The sequence below is a fragment of the Chiloscyllium plagiosum genome, unplaced genomic scaffold (assembly GCF_037043375.1).
Source record: "Chiloscyllium plagiosum isolate Xiang-an unplaced genomic scaffold, Cpla_swu_hap1 HiC_scaffold_5, whole genome shotgun sequence".
Taxonomy (NCBI): Eukaryota; Metazoa; Chordata; class Chondrichthyes; order Orectolobiformes; family Hemiscylliidae; genus Chiloscyllium; species Chiloscyllium plagiosum.
The window spans coordinates 137,505,806-137,528,561 of NW_028270143.1; the positions used below are offsets into that span (position 1 = coordinate 137,505,806).

Genomic DNA, 22,756 nt, shown 5'->3' on the forward strand with positions numbered 1-22,756 from the left:
TAGAGTCAGCCTTTAACATACTCCTTTTCTCTCTCTCTCTCTCTCTCTCTCTCTCTCTCCCCACCTCTCCCCATCTCCCCCTTCTCCCCCCTTCTCTCTCTCCCCTCCCTCCACATCTCCCCTTCTCTCTCTCTCCCCTCTCTCTCTCTCTTGCCTGCTCTCTCCTTCACCCTCCCTTCCTCTCTCTCCCTCCTCTGCCTACCTCCCCCTATCTCTGCCTCCTGTAGGTGAGCAGGATGAAGCCAGTTGTAGACAGTATGTGACACAGCTGAAGGATATCCGCCTGCAGCTGGAGTCCTGTGAGAAGCGAACGATCCACAAAATCCGACAGCCACTGGACAAGGACCCACTGGGAGAGTGTAAGCAGCGACTCAATGAACAGCAGGTAGGTGACTCGTCACCGGCTTACCCCAGACTGGAACAGCAGGGAGGGGAAAGGAGGCCAAACTAATGCAGAGCCTTGGTGAAAGACTTGGAGGTTAAAATGAAGCCAAAGGTTGTATCAGATTTTATAAACTCCCATCACCACCTTTAACACCTGCTCCCCTCACAACCTACGCTCAGTAGCAGCAGTGTGTACTATCTACAAGATGCACTGCAGAGATTCACCAAAGACCCTCAGACAGCCCTTTCCAAACCCACACCCACTTCCATCTAGAAGATAAAGATAATGTTGCCATAGTCTTACTAAACCGTTAGAGAGGGGGGATAGAACATAGAACATAGAACATAGAAGAATACAGCGCAGTACAGGCCCTTGGGCCCTCGATGTTGCGCCGATCATTGGTGATGATTCCAGATGATTGGTGTGGTTTAATCCAAAGGTCACCATGCCTCAGGTGAGGGGGGAGTTTGAGGAGGAGAGTCCTACAGAGTTGTTCCCAATTGAGCTAAACCAACCCCAAACCGTCAGAGGACAAGGGCAGCAGACACACAGGAACAGCACCCCCTGCACGTTCCCCTCCGAGTCACTCCCTATCCTGACTGGGAAATATATCACCGTTCCTGCACTGTCACTGGGTCAGAATCCTGGAATTCCCTCCCTCAGGAACACTGGGTGCTTCTCCAGCTTTGTGCATCCATTTGAATGTTGTGTGCAGTTCTGAATGTTATCACGGTTTGGAAATTGCTGCAAGAGAAAGGATTGGAGAGGCTGGGATTAATCTCCTTAAAGTACAGGTGACAGAGAGGCACCTTCATTGAAGGTCCTGGGAGGAGTATACTGGGGGGGGGGGGGGGGGGGGGAACCTGTATGGGGAGGGGGGAGGGGGGGTCCTGTTTACCCGACAGAGAGGGGTTTCAGGTGATTTTGTGGAAACAAAAGAGAAAATCTTTTAAAATAAAACAGAACTGTGGATGCTGGAAATCTGAAACAGAAATTGCTGGAGAAACTCAGCAGGTCTAGCAGCATCTGTCAAGAGAAAACAGATCCAATGAAAAGTCAGTACAACAAAAGCATTAACCTTGCTTTCTGTCCACACGTGCTGCCTGAGTTGCTGAGTTCCTCCAGTAATTTTGGTTTTGGTATGAGGAATGTCCCCCCCTCCCCAGCAGAAGGTGGTGAGTCTCTGGAATTGCCTGCCTAGTGGTGGCTGAGACAGAATCCCTCAACTCATTGATAAGGAGCCTGACTCTCTCCTGAACTACTGGAGCCTGCAGGATAAAGAGCAGGGACTGGGAAGCAGGACAGTGAATGCAGCAACATTGCAAAGGTAACATAGTAATGAAGGAACTGGCTGTGTATCTGAATGGGCTAGAGTGCAGTGGGCCGAATGGACTCGTGCACAATGATGTAATTGTAGTCAATCTGATGGTGATTACAGAGGACTGGCTGCAGGGTGATGAGACCTGAGTTCTGAACATTGAGGACTATCTGACATTCAAGAGGAAGCAATCTAGAGGTGATGCAGTCTAATAGTTACTGTAATCCTGGTTCAGGAAAGCAGGATGTACAATCCGTTTGGATGGAGGTAGGAATTGGAATAGGAAGGAGCCGGAAGGAGTCTGTGGTGGTGTAATGAGTAATTCAGATGCTAATGTCCCAGTGACATCAGCTGAAATCCCACCGCAGCACCTTGATGATGTTGTATTCAATACCATCTGGAATTTTATGAAAATCTAGTCTAATGACAACTATTGCCGACTGTCAGATACATCCATCAGCTTCATTAATGTCCTTTGGGGAAGGAATTCTACCATCTTCACCTGCTCTGGCCTATATGTGACTCCAGACCCACAGCAATGTGGTTGAATCTCAGCTACCCTCTGGGCAATTAGAGATGGGCAATAAAAACCCTCAACCAGCAAAATTTGGCCCTTGAAGCCTGCTCCAGCTCATGGCTGATCGTCCAACTCAGTCGCCTGTTTCGGAAGGATGTAATAATGTAAGATATGCTGTAATGTTTCAGTTATACAGGGCATTGGCAAGGCCACATCGTTAATACCTTGTGCAGTTTTGGTCTCCATATTTAAGGAACGGTGGAAATGCATTAGAGATGATTGTTAGACGGAGATGTCCCAGATCAGTATCTGGAAGAGAAGGATTGTCTTATGAGAAACAGATCAGAGATGATCGAAAGGTGGAGGAGATGATGGGCCAAATGGCCTAACTTGCTTCTATATCTTCTGGACAGACTAGGCTTGTGTCTGTTGGAGTTTAGGGTGGCATGGTGGCTCAGTGGTTAGCACTGCTGCCTCACAGCGCCAGGAACATGGGTTCAATTCCCGCCTCAGGCAACTGACTGTGTGGAGTTTGCACATTCTCCCCGTGTCTGCGTGGGTTTCCTCCCACAATCCAAAGGGAGGGTGGATTGGCCAGGCTAAATTGCCTATAGGGAATAGGTGCATTAGTCAGAGGGAAGTGGTCTCCCTCAGCACTGACCCTCCGACAGTGCCCACTCCCTCAGCACTGACCCTCCGACAGTTCAGCACTCCCTCAGCACTGACCCTCCGACAGTGCCCGCTCCCTCAGCACTGACCCTCCGACAGTGCCCACTCCCTCCTCACTGTTGCATGTTGATGGACAATTAAACAATTCACTGGAGGAAGAGGCTCCACGTGGAAGTGTACGGTAAAATACGGCAAAGTCCGCATTGTTTCATCAAGGGGAGGTCACACCTGACAGATCTGCTAGAATTCTTTGAGGAAGTAATGAGCAGGTTAGACCAAGGAGAGCTAATGGACGTTATCTACCTGGACTTCAGGAAACCTTCGACAAGGTGCCGTACAGGACGCTACTGAGTAAGCTAAGTGCCCATGGTGTTAGGGGCAAGGTGCTAGCACAGATAGAAGCTGGGCTGTCGGGCAGAAAACAGAGACTGGGATAAAAGGGTCCTTCTCAGGATGGCAGCCGGTGACAAGTGGTGTTCCACAAGGCTCAGTGTTGGGACCACAACTTTTCACTTTATACAATAACGATCAAGATGAAGGAGCTGAGGGCATTCTGGCCACGTTTGCAGACAATACAAAGGTGGGTAGAGGGACAGGTAGCATTGAGGAGGTGGGGAGGCTGCAGAAGGATTTGGACAGGATAGGAGAGTGGGCAAAGAAGTGGCAGATGGAGGACAACGTGGGGAAGTGTGAGGTGATGCACTTTGGTCGGAAGAATGGAGGCGTGGACTATTTTCTAAAGGGGGAGGAAATTCAGAAATCTGAAGTCCAAAGAGACTTGGCATTTATTTTGAGGGGACTTGAATATTAAAACAGGGATGTACTTCTGAGTCTCTATAAGGCTCTGGTCAGACCAAGTTTGGAGGATTGTGTGAATTTTGGGCCCCATACCTCAGGAAGGATGTACTGGCCCTGGAGCATGTTCAGAAGGGATTCCCGAGAATAGTCCCAGGAATGAGAAGCTTAACATATGAGGAATGTTTGATGACTCTGGGTCTATACTCAATGGAGTTTAGAAGGATGAGGGGGATCTAAGTAAAACATACAGAATGGTCTAATTTCTGCTCTTGTGTCTTACGGTATAGAACATAGAAGAGTACAGCGCAGTACAGGCCCTTCGGCTCTCGATGTTGCACCGATCCAAGCCCACCTAACCTACACAAGCCCACTATCCTCCATATGCCTATCCAATGCCCGTTTAAATGCCCATAATGAGGGAGAGTCCACCACTGCTACTGGCAGGGCATTCCATGAACTCACGACTCGCTGAGTAAAGAACCTACCCCTAACATCTGTCCTATACCTACCCACCCCCTTAATTTAAAGCTATGCCCCCTTGTAATATCTGACTCCATACGTGGAAAAAGATTCTCACTGTCGACCCTATCTAACCCCCTAATCATCTTATACACCTCTATCAAGTCACCCCTAAACCTTCTTTTCTCCAATGAAAACAACCCCAAGTGCCTCAGCCTTTCCTCATACGATCTTCCTACCATACCAGGCAACATCCTGGTAAACCTCCTCTGCACCCGTTCCAGTGCCTCCACATCCTTCCTATAGTATGGCGACCAAAACTGCACACAATACTCCAGATGCGGACGCACCAGAGTCTTATACAACTGCAACATGACCTCAGTACTCCGGAACTCAATTCCTCTACCAATAAAAGCCAGTACGCCATATGCCTTTTTCACCGCACTATTTACCTGGGTGGCAACTTTCAGAGATCTGCAGCTTATCTATATCCCGCTGTAACCTGACACATCCTTCCTCACTGTCAACAACTCCACCGACTTTCGTATCATCCGCAAACTTGCTCACCCAACCTTCTAGCCCCTCCTCCAGGTCATTTATAAAAATGACAAACAGCAATGGTCCCAAAACAGATCCTTGCGGAACACCGCTAGTAACGGCACTCCAAGATGAACCTTTGCCATCAACTACTACCCTCTGTCTTCTTCCAGCCAGCCAACTCCTAATCCAAACCTCCAACTCACCCTCAATGCCATACCTCCGTATTTTTTGCAGTAGTCTACCATGGGGAACCTTATCAAACGCCTTACTAAAATCCATATACACCACATCTACCGCTTTCCCCTCGTCCACCTCCTTAGTCACCTTCTCAAAGAATTCAATAAGGTTTGTGAGGCACGACCTGCCCTTCACAAAACCATGCTGACTATCCTTGATCACATTATTCCTATCCAGATGTTCATAAATCCTATCCCTTACAATTCTCTCTAAGACTTTGCCCACAACAGAAGTGAGACTCACTGGCCTATAGTTACTAGGGTTATCCCTACTCCCCTTCTTGAACAAGGGAACCACATTTGCTAGCCTCCAATCTTCTGGCACTACTCCTGTAGACAACGAGGACATAAAAATCAAGGCCAATGGCTCTGCAATCTCCTCCCTTGCTTCCCGGAGAATCCTAGGATAAATGCCATCAGACCCAGGGGACTTATCTATTTTCACCCTTTCCAGAATTTCCAACACCTCTTCCCTACATACCTCAAAGCCATCCATTCTAATTAATTGTGACTCAATATTCACATCGGCAACAATGTCCTGTTCCTGAGTGAATACTGACGAAAAGTATTCATTCAGTGTCTCCCCAATCTCTTCAGCCTCCACGCAACTTCCCACTACTATCCTACCCTAGTCATTCTTTTATTCCTGACATACCTATAGAAAGCCTTTGGGTTTTCCCTAATCCTACCAACTAAGGACTTTTCATGTCCCCTCCTTGCTGCTCTTAGCTCTCTCTTCAGGTCCTTCCTGGCTACCTTATAACTCTCAATCGCCCCAATTGAACCTTCACGCCTCATCTTTACATAGGCCGCCCTCTTCCATTTAACAAGGGATTCCAATTCCTTATTAAACCACGGCTCCCTCACACGACCCTTTCCTCCCTGCCTGACGGGTACATACTTATCAAGGACACTCAATAGTTGCTCCTTGAACAAGCTCCACATATCAATTACACCCTTGTCTTGAAGCTTACTTTTCCAAGCCACACATCCTAAGTCATGCCTCACCGCATCATAATTTCCCTGCCCCCAGCTATAACTCTTGCCCTGCAGTGCACACTTATCCCTCTCCATCACTAGAGTAAAATATTATAAATATTATATAATATTATAAACAGAAGGATGGAGGAGCCCAGCACATTAATGTGAAAGATAAGGCTGAAGCTTCCACAGCCACCTTCAGGCAGGAATGCCGAGTGGGTGGTCCATCTCAAGCTCCTGCAGGGTTTGTTCTGGGGCAAGCTTCAGAAAAGTTAAAGTTTACATTAAGGTAAACCCATTGTCACAAAATAAAATAATGTTGTGAACCTCATTATTGTGACACAAATTGAGGGGGATCGAAAGGAAATAGATGAGAGAAACAGAAGATAGACAGAGAGGAGATGGAGAAAGTGATCTATCGAGGGAAGAGAGGGCAAGAATGAAGGAAAGAGAGAAATAGAGGGAGCGTTAGAGAGGGAGAGGGAGAGAGGTATTCAGACCATCACACTATCTTTGTTCAGTGACAGAAGCTGACTCACAATTCTGTTTCATCTCTTGTCTGGCAGAAAATCCACTTGGAGCTGGAAGGGATTCAGAAGAATCTGAACACGGTGACGGAGAAGACAGAGAAAGTCCTGGCCATGCCTGAGCAGCTGAGCAGTGCACCCACACTGCGCTCCGAACTCGACCTGACCACCGAGAAGATGGACCGGGTCTACAGTCTGTCTGCTATCTACCTGGACAAGTGAGTCCCACCTCCCAGGGCCTCCTGCATGGCCTGAGAAAAGACCATGTGATATCAGAACTAAACAAAGCCATTCAGCCCAATGGGTCCCTCACCATCCAACATGGCTGATCTGATCATCCTCAACTCCATTTTCCTGCCTTCTCCCTATATCCTCAACTGCTTTCAACTGATTACAAATCTATCTATCTCAGCCTTGAATATACTTAATGTCCCAGACCCGACACTGTCTGGGCCTTCTTCACCACCCTGTCTACGTGTAATATCGTTTTAAATGAATTATGTACTTGTACTCCTCGGTCCCTCTGTTTCACAACATTCGTCAGGACTGTACCATTTACTTTATAAATCCTACCTTGATGTGTATTTATCATACACCTTCTGAAAATCCAAGCATGTTACATCCATTGTTCCCCTTTGTCTATCCTGCTTCTTACATCCTCAAAGAAATCCTAAAAGATCTTTCAGGCCTGAATTCTCCTCACCTCATGAAACTACCCTGATTCGAACTGATCCTGTTATAACTTTCTCAATGTTAGGCTGTTGTATCCTTCATAATAGGCTGGAACATTTTCCCAATAGCAGACGTTAAGATCACTGGCCCAAAGTTACCTGTTTTTTTTCTCTCCTTCACTTTTTAAAGTAAGGCTGTTTTCCAATCGCCTGGAACTTTTCCAGAATACAAGGATTCCAGGAAATGGGCGGCACGGTGGCACAGTGGTTAGCACTGCTGCCTCACAGCGCCTGAGACCCGGGTTCAATTCCCGCCTCAGGCGACTGACTGTGTGGAGTTTGCACATTCTCCCCGTGTCTGTGTAGGTTTTCTCTGGCTGCTCCAGTTTCCTCCCACAGTCCAAAAATGTGCAGGGTCAGGTGACTTGGCCATGCTAAATTGCCCGTAGTGTTAGGTAAGGGGTAAATGTAGGGGAATGGGTCTGGGTGGATTGCGCTTCGGCGGGTCGGTGTGGACTTGTTGGGCTGAAGGGCCTGTTTCCACACTGTAAGTAATCTAAAAAAAAAATTCCTACCAGTGCATCCACTATTTCCATATCTACTTCTGGTCCCCACATTACCAATAGGATGTGGACGCTTTGGAGAGGGTGCAGAGGAGGTTCACGAGGATGTTGCCTGGTATGGAAGGTGCTCGCTATGAGGAGAGGTTGAGTAGATTAGGATTATTTTTATTGGAAAGACAGAAGTTGAGGGGGGACCTGATTGAGGCCTACAAAATCATGAGAGGTATAGACAGGGTGGATAGCAAGAAGCTTTTTCCCAGAGTGGGGTCTCAGTTACTAGAGGTCACAAGTTCAAGCTGAGAGGGGAAACGTTTAGGGGAGATATAGGTGGGAAGTTCTTTACCCAGAAGGTGGGGGCCTGGAGGTGGTACGGGCGGGAACGATAGCGTCATTTAAGATGTGTCGAGACAGATACATGAATGGGCAGGGAGCAGAGGGATACAGATCCTTAGAAAATAGGCGACAGGTTTAGATAGAGGATCTGGATCAGCACAGGCTTGGAGGGCCGAAGGGCCTGTTCCTGTGCTGTGATGTTCTTTGTTCATTGTTCTTAATATCCTTGGACACAACAGATCTTTCGATCTATTAGTTTCCCTCGTACGTTTTTTCTAGTGATGGTTATTGTATTTATTTTCTGTCCACCTTTGACCCCTTGATTATTTGGTCATTTTAAAATGCTGTTAGTGTCTTCGACAGTGAAGACTGATGCAAGGTATTTATTCAGCTCCTCTGCCATTTCCTCGTCCCTTGGTATTATTCCCCCAGCTTCATCCTCAAAAGGCCCAGGCTCTCTTTGGCCTCTCTCTTCCATTTGATTTCCTTAAAGATGCTCTTTCTGTCCATCTTGATATTACTTGCAAGTTACTCCTCAACCTTTATCTTGCTATTTATTAATTTTTTGATGATCAGTTATTGGTTTTTAAAACTTTCCATATCCACTGGTTTATCACTAATCTCTGCCACATTGCATGTTTTTCCTTCCAATTTGATACTCTGCTCAGTTTCTGCGATGAACCATGGTGAGCCCATCCCTTTGCTGCCACACTCCCTTCCCAATCCCCTGCAGCCAGTTTTACTCTCATTGTTTTGTAATTACCCTTATTTAACACATGTACCTGTATTTTGAACCCATTCAGTCTCCAACTGAACATTATACTCTCGCCATGATTTCAATGATTCCTGTTGGAAATGAAGGGTTAGTCTTCGGAGGGTCAGTGTGTACTTGTTGGGCCAAATAGCCTGTTTCCACACTGTAGATAATCTCTCAAAAAAGAAAGCAAACCCAGCCACACCTTCTGCCTCTTGGTTTTTCCTCTCTCCACCCTGTACAAATTCCAGATCATGGTTTTCTAAGCCAATATCCTTCTGTGCTAATGGATTGGAACTCCTTTACTAACGTTGCTACCCCACCTCCTTTCCCTATTTGTGCTTCATGGAGACTGAACACCTTGGATATACAGTTCCTATCCTGGATCACAACAGTGACGTCTGTGAGATTGCAACTGCATCCGAATAATTTATATCACTTTGCATTCTTAATTTGTCACCCTCATTGCTAATGCTCTTTGCATTAAAGACAAAGCCTTGAGGCTTCTCTTTTGAAACTTCCTCATCATCTCAGCTGTAGTTTGCACGTTGGTCCCATTTATTTTCCTGCCTTCCACCACTCCACCTTTCCTTTCTCTCTTCCACTTCTCCCCTTGTCTCTTATTCCACTGTCTTTCTGCTCAAGGTCCCAGGACCCGCCCATTCTAGGTTGAAGTTTCTGCAAACAGCAAGAGCAAACACAAACCCAGAGGAAGGTAACACACTCCCACTGTCTTACACAGGGACACACACTCACATACAGATTTACCCACACTCCCGCTGTCTTACACAGGGACACACACTCACATACAGATTTACCCACACTCCCACTGTCTTACACAGGGACACACACACACGTACAGATTTACCCACACTCCCACTGTCTTACACAGGGACACACACACACGTACAGATTTACGCACACTCCCGCTGTCTTACACAGGGACACACACTCACATACAGATTTACCCACACTCCCACTGTCTTACACAGGGACACACACTCACATATAGATTTACGCACACTCCCGCTGTCTTACACAGGGACACACACTCACATACAGATTTACCCACACTCCCACTGTCTTACACAGGGACACACACACACGTACAGATTTACGCACACTCCCGCTGTCTTACACAGGGACACACACTCACATACAGATTTACGCACACTCTCGCTGTCTTACACAGGGACACACACTCACATACAGATTTACGCACACTCTCGCTGTCTTACACAGGGACACACACTCACATACAGATTTACACACACTCCCACTGTCTTACACAGGGACACACACTCACATACAGATTTACGCACACTCTCGCTGTCTTACACAGGGACACACACTCACATACAGATTTACGCACACTCCCACTGTCTTACACAGGGACACACACTCACATACAGATTTACGCACACTCTCGCTGTCTTACACAGGGACACACACTCACATACAGATTTACGCACACTCTCGCTGTCTTATACAGGGACAAACACTCACATACAGATTTACGCACACTCCCGCTGTCTTACACAGGGACACACACTCACATACAGATTTACGCACACTCTCGCTGTCTTACACAGGGACACACACTCACATACAGATTTACGCACACTCCCGCTGTCTTACACAGGGACACACACTCACATACAGATTTACGCACACTCCCGCTGTCTTACACAGGGACACACACTCACATACAGATTTACACACACTCCCACTGTCTTACACAGGGACATACAGATTTACACACACTCCCGCTGTCTTACACAGGGACACACACACACATACAGATTTACACACACTCCCGCTGTCTTACACAGGGACACACACACACATACATATTTACGCACACTCCCGCTGTCTTACACAGGGACACACACTCACATACAGATTTACACACACTCCCGCTGTCTTACACAGGGACACACACACACATACAGATTTACGCACACTCCCACTGTCTTACACAGGGACACACACTCACATACAGATTTACGCACACTCCCGCTGTCTTACACAGGGACACACACTCACATACAGATTTACACACACTCCCGCTGTCTTACACAGGGACACACACACACATACAGATTTACGCACACTCCCGCTGTCTTACACAGGGACACACACTCACATACAGATTTACGCACACTCCCGCTGTCTTACACAGGGACACACACTCACATACAGATTTACGCACACTCCCGCTGTCTTACACAGGGACACACACACACACGTACAGATTTACGCACACTCCCGCTGTCTTACACAGGGACACACACTCACATACAGATTTAGCACACTCCCGCTGTCTTACACAGGAACACACACACACGTACAGATTTAGCACACTCCCGCTGTCTTACACAGGGACACACTCACGTACAGGTTTAGCACACTCCTGCTGTCTTACACAGGAACACACACACACGTACAGATTTACGCACACTCCCGCTGTCTTACACAGGGACACACACTCACTTACAGATTTATGCACACTCCCGCTGTCTTACACAGGGACACACACACACGTACAGATTTACGCACACTCCCGCTGTCTTACACAGGGACACACACTCACATACAGATTTACGCACACTCCCGCTGTCTTACACAGGGACACACACACACGTACAGTTTTACGCACACTCCCACTGTCTTACACAGGGACACACACACACACATACAGATTTACGCACACTCTCGCTGTCTTACACAGGGACACACACTCACATACAGATTTACGCACACTCCCACTGTCTTACACAGGGACACACACTCACATACAGATTTACGCACACTCCCACTGTCTTACACAGGGACACACACTCACATACAGATTTACGCACACTCCCGCTGTCTTACACAGGGACACACACACACGTACAGATTTACGCACACTCCCGCTGTCTTTCACAGGGACACACACACACGTACAGATTTACGCACACTCCCGCTGTCTTACACAGGGACACACACACACGTACAGATTTACGCACACTCCCGCGATCTTGCACAGGGACACACACACACGTACAGATTTACGCACACTCCCGCTGTCTTACACAGGGACACACACTCACGTACAGATTTACGCACACTCCCGCTGTCTTACACAGGGACACACACTCACATACAGATTTACGCACACTCCCGCTGTCTTACACAGGCACACACACTCACATACCGATTTACGCACACTCCCGCTGTCTTACACAGGGACACACACTCACGTACAGATTTACGCACACTCCCGCTGTCTTACACAGGGACACACACTCACATACAGATTTACGCACACTCCCGCTGTCTTACACAGGGACACACACTCACATACAGATTTACGCACACTCCCGCTGTCTTACACAGGGACACACACTCACGTACAGATTTACGCACACTCCCGCTGTCTTACACAGGGACACACACTCACGTGCAGATTTACGCACACTCCCGCTGTCTTACACAGGGACACACACACACGTACAGATTTACGCACACTCCCACTGTCTTACACAGGGACACACACTCACATACAGATTTACGCACACTCCCGCTGTCTTACACAGGGACACACACACGTACAGATTTACGCACACTCCCGCTGTCTTACACAGGGACACACACTCACATTCAGAATTACGCACACTCCCGCGATCTTGCACAGGGACACACACTCACACGTACAGATTTACGCACACTCCCGCTGTCTTACACAGGGACACACACACACGTACAGATTTACGCACACTCCCGCTGTCTTACACAGGGACACACACACACGTACAGATTTACGCACACTCCCGCTGTCTTACACAGGGACACACACACACGTACAGATTTACGCACACTCCCGCGATCTTGCACAGGGACACACACACACGTACAGATTTACGCACACTCCCGCTGTCTTACACAGGGACACACACTCACATACAGATTTACGCACACTCCCGCTGTCTTACACAGGGACACACACTCACATACAGATTTACGCACACTCCCGCTATCTTACACAGGGACACACACACACGTACAGATTTACGCACACTCCCACTGTCTTACACAGGGACACACACTCTCGTACAGATTTACGCACACTCCCGCTGTCTTACACAGGGACACACACACACGTACAGATTTACGCACACTCCCGCTGTCTTACACAGGGACACACACACACGTACAGATTTAGCACACTCCCGCTGTCTTACACAGGGATACACACTCACGTACAGGTTTAGCACACTCCCGCTGTCTTACACAGGAACACACACACACGTACAGATTTACGCACACTCCCGCTGTCTTTCACAGGGACACACACACACGTACAAATTTACGCACACTCCCGCTGTCTTACACAGGGACACACACACACGTACAGATTTACGCACACTCCCGCGATCTTGCACAGGGACACACACACACGTACAGATTTACGCACACTCCCGCTGTCTTACACAGGGACACACACTCACGTACAGATTTACGCACACTCCCGCTGTCTTACACAGGGACACACACTCACATACAGATTTACGCACACTCCCGCCGTCTTACACAGGGACACACACTCACATACAGATTTACGCACACTCCCGCTGTCTTACACAGGGACACACACTCACGTACAGATTTACGCACACTCCCGCTGTCTTACACAGGGACACACACTCACATACAGATTTACGCACACTCCCACTGTCTTACACAGGGACACACACTCACATACAGATTTACGCACACTCCCGCTGTCTTACACAGGGACACACACTCACGTACAGATTTACGCACACTCCCGCTGTCTTACACAGGGACACACACTCACGTGCAGATTTACGCACACTCCCGCTGTCTTACACAGGGACACACACACACGTACAGATTTACGCACACTCCCACTGTCTTACACAGGGACACACACTCACATACAGATTTACGCACACTCCCGCTGTCTTACACAGGGACACACACACGTACAGATTTACGCACACTCCCGCTGTCTTACACAGGGACACACACTCACATACAGAATTACGCACACTCCCGCGATCTTGCACAGGGACACACACTCACACGTACAGATTTACGCACACTCCCGCTGTCTTACACAGGGACACACACACACGTACAGATTTACGCACACTCCCGCTGTCTTACACAGGGACACACACACACGTACAGATTTACGCACACTCCCGCTGTCTTACACAGGGACACACACACACGTACAGATTTACGCACACTCCCGCGATCTTGCACTGGGACACACACACACGTACAGATTTACGCACACTCCCGCTGTCTTACACAGGGACACACACTCACATACAGATTTACGCACACTCCCGCTGTCTTACACAGGGACACACACTCACATACAGATTTACGCACACTCCCGCTATCTTACACAGGGACACACACACACGTACAGATTTACGCACACTCCCACTGTCTTACGCAGGGACACACACTCACGTACAGATTTACGCACACTCCCGCTGTCTTACACAGGGACACACACACACGTACAGATTTACGCACACTCTCGCTGTCTTACACAGGGACACACACTCACATACAGATTTACGCACACTCCCGCTGTCTTACACAGGGACACACACACACATACAGATTTACGCACACTCTCGCTGTCTTTCACAGGGACACACACTCACATACAGATTTACGCACACTCCCGCTGTCTTACACAGGGACACACACTCACGTACAGATTTACGCACACTCCCACTGTCTTACACAGGGACACACACTCACGTACAGATTTACGCACACTCCTGCTGTCTTACACAGGGCCACACACACATACAGATTTACGCACACACCCACTGTCTTACACAGGGACACACACTCACATACAGATTTACGCACACTCCCGCTGTCTTACACAGGGACACACACTCACATACAGATTTACGCACACTCCCACGATCTTGCACAGGGACACACACTCACATACAGATTTACGCACACTCCCGCTGTCTTACACAGGGACACACACTCACGTACAGATTTACGCACACTCCCGCTGAATTACACAGGGACACACACTTACATACAGATTTACGCACACTCCCACTGTCTTACACAGGGACACACACTCACGTACAGATTTACGCACACTCCCGCTGTCTTACACAGGGACACACACTCACGTACAAATTTACGCACACTCCCGCTGTCTTACACAGACACACACACACACATACAGATTTACGCACACTCCCACTGTCTTACACAGGGACACACACTCACATCCAGATTTACGCACACTCCCGCTGTCTTACACAGAGACACACACTCACTTACAGATTTACGCACACTCCCGCTGTCTTACACAGGGACACACACTCACGTACAGATTTACGCACACTCCCGCGATCTTGCACAGGGACACACACACACATACAGATTTACGCACACTCCCACTGTCTTACACAGGGACGCACACTCACATACAGATTTACGCACACTCCCACTGTCTTACACAGGGACACACACTCACATACAGATTTACGCACACTCCCACTGTCTTACACAGGGACGCACACTCACAAACAGATTTACGCACACTCCCGCTGTCTTACACAGGGACACACTCACATACAGATTTACGCACACTCCCGCTGTCTTACACAGGGACACACACTCACGTACAGATTTACGCACACTCCCGCTGAATTACACAGGGACACACACTCACGTACAGATTTACGCACACTCCCGCTGTCTTACACAGGGACACACACTCACATACAGATTTACGCACACTCCCACTGTCTTACACAGGGACACACACTCACAAACAGATTTACGCACACTCCCGCGATCTTGCACAGGGACACACACTCACATACAGATTTACGCACACTCCCACTGTCTTACACAGGGACACACACTCACATACAGATTTACGCACACTCCCGCTGTCTTACACAGGGACACACACTCACGTACAGATTTACGCACACTCCCGCTGAATTACACAGGGACACACACTCACGTACAGATTTACGCACACTCCCGCTGTCTTACACAGGGACACACACTCACGTACAGATTTACGCACACTCCCGCTGTCTTACACAGGGACACACACTCACATACAGATTTACGCACACTCCCGCTGTCTTACACAGGGACACACACTCACATACAGATTTACGCACACTCCCACTGCCTTACACAGGGGGACACACTCACATACAGATTTACGCACACTCCCGCTGTCTTACACAGGGACACACACTCACATACAGATTTACACGTATTGTCACTGCCCAGCAAAGCTGGTGTGTGAGACAGTACTGGTCTGATCCATCTTGTCTCCTTCCACGTGGTGCTCCAGTATCTTTATTTCTCAGTTTTAATGTTTATTGTATTCGGTTTGATGCTGCAATATCAAACAATGTGACGCTGGAAAAGCAGGGCCGGTCCGACCCGATCTGAGGAGCGGGAGAGTCACTTTATCGAGCATCCGCTCTTTGTCACATTCCTGATGAAGGGTTAATGCCTGAAATGTTGACTGTCCTGTATCTCAGATGCTCCCGATCTGGCTGTGCTTTTCCAGTGCCACATTCTTTGACTCTGCAGTCCTCACTTTCTCCTTCCTGACGTGACAGAAGAGCAGGTCAGAGGCTGGGAATCCTGCAGCAAGTAACTCCCCTCCTGACTCCCCAAAGCCCTTCCACCATCTACAAGGCACAAGGCAGGAGTGTGATAGAATGCTCTCCATCTGCCTGGATAAGTGCATTTCCAATAACACTCAAGAAGCTCAACACCATCTCGAGACGGGAAAGTAATTACATGCGATATTTGGGGCAGAGATGGAGGTGACCTGTCTGTTTTTGTGAAATACAGAGCAGCATTAGCAGAGAGACTGCCCTCTACTCACCGACTCATTTCCTTTCGTTTTCAGATTGAAGACAATTGATGTGGTCATTCGCAGCACACAGGAGGCTGAGGATTTGGTCAAGAAATATGAGACTCAGCTGAGAGAGGTGAACAATGTTCCAGCTGATGCAAAGTCATTGGAGTCCTACAAAAAACAGCTCAAGGTAAGATGGCTGCTCCTACCAGAGAAAGTGGGTATTAGTGTGTGAAAGAAACTGTCCCTGACTGAGTGTGAGCAGGACTGACCCTGACTGAGTCAGTAAGAACAGAGAAGATGGTAAAAGAGGGGTAGGTGTGGCATTGTTGATCAGGGACAATATTACAGTTGTAGAAAGGATATTTGGGGACTCATTAACTGAGGCAGTATGGGCTGAGGTTAGAAACAGGAAAGGAGGAGAAGTCACCACGCTGGGAGTTTTCTATACGCCTCAGAGTAGTTCCAGAGATGTAGATGAAAGGATAGCAAAGATGATTCTCGATAGGAGTGAGAGAGGCAGGGTAGTTGTCATGGGGGCCTTCAACTATCCAAATATTGACTGGGATCACTAAAGTACGTGTACTATAGATGGGTCAGTTTTCGTCCAGTGTCTGGAGGAGGGCTTCCTGACAGTACGTAGACAGGCCTACAAGGGGCGAGGCCACTTCAGACTTAATAACGAGCCTGGCCAGGTGTTAGATTTGGAAGTAGGTGAGCTCTTTGGAGACAGTGATCACAATTCTGTCAGGTTTACTTTAGTGATGGAAAGGGATAGTGTACTCCACCGAGCAAGAGTTACAGCTGGGGGAAGGGAAATTACGATGCAATTAGGAAAGATTTAGGAAGTGTAGAATGGGGAAGGAAACTGCAGGGGATGAGCACATTAAAAATGTGGAGCTTATTCAAGGAAAAGCTCCTGTTTGTCCTAGATAAGTATGTACCTGTCAGGCAGAGAAGAAGATATAGAACGCGTGAGCCGTGGTTTACTAAGGAAGTGGAATCCCTGGTCAAGAGGAAGAAGAAGGCTTATGTTAGGACAAAATGTGAAAACTCAGGGCGCTTGAAGGTTACAAGGAAATCAGGAAAGACCGAAAAAGAGAGCTCAGAAGAGCCAGGAGGAGACATGAGAAGTTGTTGGCGGATAGGATAAGGGTTAACCCTAAGGCTTTCCATAGGAATGTCAGGAATAAAAGAATGATGAGAGTTAAGTTAGGGCCAATCAAGGATAATAGTGGGAAATTGTGTGTGGAGTCAGAGGAGATAGGGGAAGCACTAAATAAATATTTTTTCACAGTGTTCACTATAGAAAATGAATATGTTGGTGAGGAAGATACAGAGATACTTGCATCTAGACTAGAAGAGATTGAGGTTCACAAGGAAGAGGTATTAGAAATACTGCAGAGTGTGAAAATAGACAAGTCCCCTGGGCCAGATGGGATCTATCCTGGGATCCTCTGGGAAGCCAGGGAGGAGATTGCCGAGCCTTTGGCATTGATCTTCAGATCATCGTTGTCTACAGGAATAGTGCCTGAGGACTGGAGGATAGCAAATGTGGTTCCCTTGTTCAAAAAGGGTAGTAGAGACAATCCTGGTAATTATAGACCAATGAGCCTTACTTCAGTTATTGGTAAAATGTTGGAAAAGGTTATAAAAGAGATAGGATTTATAATCATCTAGAAAAGAATAATCTGATCAGGGACAGTCAGCATGGTTTTGTGAAGGGTAGGTCACGCCTCACAAACCTTATTGAGTTTTTTGACAAAGTGACCAAACAGGTAGATGAGAGTAAACCGGTGCCCTCTCACTGTTGGTTCAGAGCACGGTGACTGTTGGATTCTTCCAAAGTTCGGTATCGGCAGTTTCTGTAAGTGTTCTAAATCCCCAGACACATCAGTGTGGGGGGGGAGGGGTGTGTGTGTGTGGGGGGGGGGGGGAGGAGTGTGTGTGTGTGGGGGGTGTGTGTGTGTGTGGGGGGGGGGGGGTGTGTGTGGGGGGGGAGGGGTGTGTGTGTGTGGGGGGAGTGGGTGTGTGTGTGTGTGGGGGGGGGTGTGTGTGTGTGGGGGGTGTGTGTGTGGGGGGGGTGTGTGTGTGGGGGGGGTGTGTGTGTGTGGGGTGTGTGTGTGTGTGTGTGGGGGGGTGGTGGGTGTGTGTGGGGGGGAGGGGTGTGTGTGTGTGGGGGGGGTGGGTGTGTGTGGGGGGGTGGGGGGGGGTGGGTGTGTGTGGGGGGGTATGTGTGGGGGGGTGGGTGTGTGTGGGGGGAGGGCGTTGAGTGTGTGTATGTGTGGGATGTGTGTCTGGGGGTGTGTGTATCTGTGTCTGTGTGTGTATGTGTGTGTGGGTGTGTGTGTATGTGTGGGGTGTGTGTCTGGGGCTGTGTGTGGGTGTAGTTGTGTGTGTGGGTGTGTGTGGGGGGGAGGGCGGTGTGTGTGTGGGTGTGTGTGTGGTGTGTGTGTCTGTGTCTGTATGTGTGGGGTGTGTGTCTGGGGCTGTGTGTGGGTGTAGGTGTGTGTGTGGGTGTGTGTGGGGTGTGTGTGTGTGGGGGGGGAGAGCGGTGTGTGTGTGGGTGTGTGTGTCTGTGTGTGTGTGTATATGTGTGTGTGGGTGTGTGTGTCTGTCTGTGTGTGGGGGGTGTGTGTATGGGATGTGTGTGTGGGTATATGTGTGTGTGAGAGAGAGAGAGAGAGACTCTGTGGGTGGATCTCAGCTGCAGCACTGTCAGACCCCCATCTGCCTCAGCTCTCCTCTGTCTCAGGGTATCACACTCACCCTCTCGGTGTCTGTCACACTCACCGTCACATGGTGTGTCACACTCACCGTCACAGGGTATGTCACACTCACCATCTCGGGATGTGTCACACTCACCGTCTCAGTGTCTGTCACATTCAGCATCTCGATGTCTGTCACACTCACACGGTGTGACACACTCACCGTCTCGGTGTGTGACACACTCACCGTCTCGGTGTGTGACACACTCACCGTCATGGTGTGACACACTCACCATCTCGGGGTGTGTAACTCTCACCGTCTCGGTGTGACACACTCACCGTCACGATGTGTGACACACTCACCGCCTTAGTGTGTGACACACTCACCGTCACGATGTGTGACACTCTCACCGCCTCGGGGTGTGACACACTCACCGCCTCGGTGTGACACACTCACCGCCTCGGGGTGTGACACACTCACCGCCTCGGTGTGACTCACTCACCGCCTCGGGGTGTGACACACTCACCGCCTCGGTGTGACACACTCACCGCCTCGGGGTGTGACACACTCACCGCCTCGGTGTGACACACTCACCGCCTCGGTGTGACTCACTCACCGCCTCGGTGTGACACACTCACCGCCTCGGTGTGACTCACTCACCGCCTCGGTGTGACACACTCACCGCCTCGGTGTGACTCACTCACCGCCTCGGTGTGACACACTCACCGCCTCGGGGTGTGACACACTCACCGCCTCGGTGTGACTCACTCACCGCCTCGGTGTGACACACTCACCGCCTCGGGGTGTGACACACTCACCGCCTCGGTGTGACACACTCACCGCCTCGGTGTGACTCACTCACCGCCTCGGTGTGACACACTCACCGCCTCGGTGTGACTCACTCACCGCCTCGGGTGTGACACACTCACCGCCTCGGGGTGTGACACACTCACCGCCTCGGTGTGACTCACTCACCGCCTCGGTGTGACTCACTCACCGCCTCGGTGTGACACACTCACCGCCTCGGTGTGACTCACTCACCGCCTCGGTGTGACACAGCTGTTAATTGGTGTTCCTCTGGTGTTCAGGGAATGCGAGTGGAGGTGGGTAATAACCAACAAATCTTCGATAACCTGGAGAGTGAGCTGAGCAAAGCCAAAGTGGTGAATGAGCGAATGATCCGCAGTCACAGTGAGAGAGACGTGGACCTGGATCGATACCGGGAGTGTGTCCAACAACTCCTGGAGCACTGGCAAGGAATCCAGGGCCAGATCGATACCCGCTCCCGGGAACTCGACCAACTGGGACGGCACCTCACCTACTACCGGGACGTTCATGATTGGCTGATCAGTGGATTCGGGAAACTAAAGAGCGTCAGGAAAAGATGCAAGCTGTAGCCATCAGAGGCAGCAGCAGCTTGAAACAACAACTGCAGCAAGAACAGGTACTTGCAACTGCCCAGGGGAGGGGGGGGGCGCGGGGGGGGGGGGGGGCGGGAAGGGGGACCCTGGGGAGAGGGCAGGGGGACCCTGGGGAGAGGGGGAACCCTGGGGAGAGGGGGGAGGGGCAGGGGGACTCTGGGGAGAGGGCAGGGGGACCCTGGGGAGAGGGGGAACCCTGGGGAGAGGGGGGAGGGACAGGGGGACCCTGGGGAGAGGGGGGAGAGGGGGAACCCGGGGAGAGGGCAGGAGGACCCTGGGGGGAGGGGGCAGGGGGACCCTGGGGGGAGAGGGCAGGGGGACCCTGGGGAGAGGGGGGAGAGGGGGAACCCTGGGGAGAGGGGGGAGAGGGCAGGGGGACCCTGGGGAGAGGGGGGAGAGGGGGAACCCTGGGGAGAGGGCAGGAGGACCCTGGGGGGAGAGGGCAGGGGGACCCTGGGGAGAGGGGGGAGAGGGCAGGGGGACCCTGGGGAGAGGGGGAACCCTGGGGAGAGGGGGGAGGGGCAGGGGGACCCTGGGGAGAGGGCAGGGGGACCCTGGGAGAGGGGGGAGAGGGGGAACCCGGGGGAGAGGGCAGGAGGACCCTGGGGGGAGAGGGCAGGGGGACCCTGGGGAGAGGGGGGAGAGGGGGAACCCTGGGGAGAGGGGGGAGAGGGCAGGGGGACCCTGGGGAGAGGGGGGAGAGGGGAACCCTGGGGAGTGGAGGATCCCTGGGGAGAGGGGGGAGGGGGCAGGGGGACCCTGGGGAGAGGTGGGAGAGGGGGAACCCTGGGGAGAGGAGGATCCTTGGGGAGAGGGGGGGAGGGGGCAGGGGGACCCTGGGGAGAAGGGGGGGGAAATGGGGAGAGGGCAGAGTGACCCTGGGGGTGGAGGGAGGAGGGTGTGGATCTCGGGGAGAAGGATTCCCAGGGGGTGGGCAATATCGAAGCTGCTGAGCTCTCATTTTTTGTTCTAACTTCAGTCGTCTTGGTTTTACAGAAAGTCCTGCAGGAAGTTATGAAAAACCGAGAGAAGGTGGACGAATGTGAGAAATTTGCCAAGCAGTACATTGATGCGATCAAGGTCAGCAAACAGGAACAACAATGGCCCCTCCCCGTTCTCCTGCCCCCTCCCCTACCCCTCACCGTTCCCCCTCCTCTCCCCGTTCCCCTCCCTCTCCCCGTACCCCTCCCGTTCCCCCTCCCTCTCCCCGTTCCCCCTCCTCTCCCCGTTCCCCTCCCTCTCCCCGTACCCCTCCCCGTTCCCCGTGCCCCCTCCCCATACCCCTGCCCCACCCTCTCCCTCTACCCCTCCCCTTCCCAAACCCCTGCCCCACCCTCTCCCCCTCCCTTCCCCATACCCTCCCCGTTCCCCCTGCCCCCTCCCCCTCCCCGTTCCCCCTGCCCCCTCCCATACCCCCTGCCCCACCCTCTCCCCCTACCCTCCCCTTCCCAAACCCCTGCCCCACCCTCTCCCCCTCCCTTCCCCATACCCCTCCCCGTTCCCCCTGCCCCCTCCCCCTCCCCGTTCCCCCTGCCCCCTCCCCATACCCCTGCCCCACCCTCTCCCCCTACCCTCCCTTCCCAAACCCCTGCCCCACCCTCTCCCCCTCCCTTCCCCATACCCCTCCCCGTTCCCCCTGCCCCCTCCCCCTCCCCGTTCCCCCTGCCCCCTCCCCATACCCCTGCCCCACCCTCTCCCCTACCCTCCCCTTCCCAAACCCCTGCCCCACCCTCTCCCCCTCCCTTCCCCATACCCCTCCCCGTTCCCCCTGCCCCCTCCCCCTCCCCGTTCCCCCTGCCCCCTCCCCATACCCCTGCCCCACCCTCACCCCCTACCCTCCCCTTCCCAAACCCCTGCCCCCACCCTCTCCCCCTCCCTTCCCCATACCCCTGCCCATCCCCAACCCTCTCCCCTCTCCCCCTCACCCCTCCTGACCCCCCCCCCCCCATCCCATCCTGTGCTAAGGTGTGCA

General features: G+C 51.0%; 1 protein-coding gene across 1 annotated transcript in view; it reads left to right on the plus strand.

Moving 5' to 3' along the window:
• The window catches only part of LOC122547394 (plectin-like), a 208,692-nt gene that overhangs the window by 133,682 nt on the left and 52,254 nt on the right, over positions 1 to 22,756 (plus strand). The window contains 6 exon segments of the mRNA XM_087987780.1: positions 228 to 385; positions 6,470 to 6,648; positions 16,706 to 16,844; positions 20,452 to 20,707; positions 20,710 to 20,807; positions 21,781 to 21,864. Of these exon segments, the coding sequence (XP_087843906.1) occupies positions 228 to 385; positions 6,470 to 6,648; positions 16,706 to 16,844; positions 20,452 to 20,707; positions 20,710 to 20,807; positions 21,781 to 21,864 (914 nt within the window).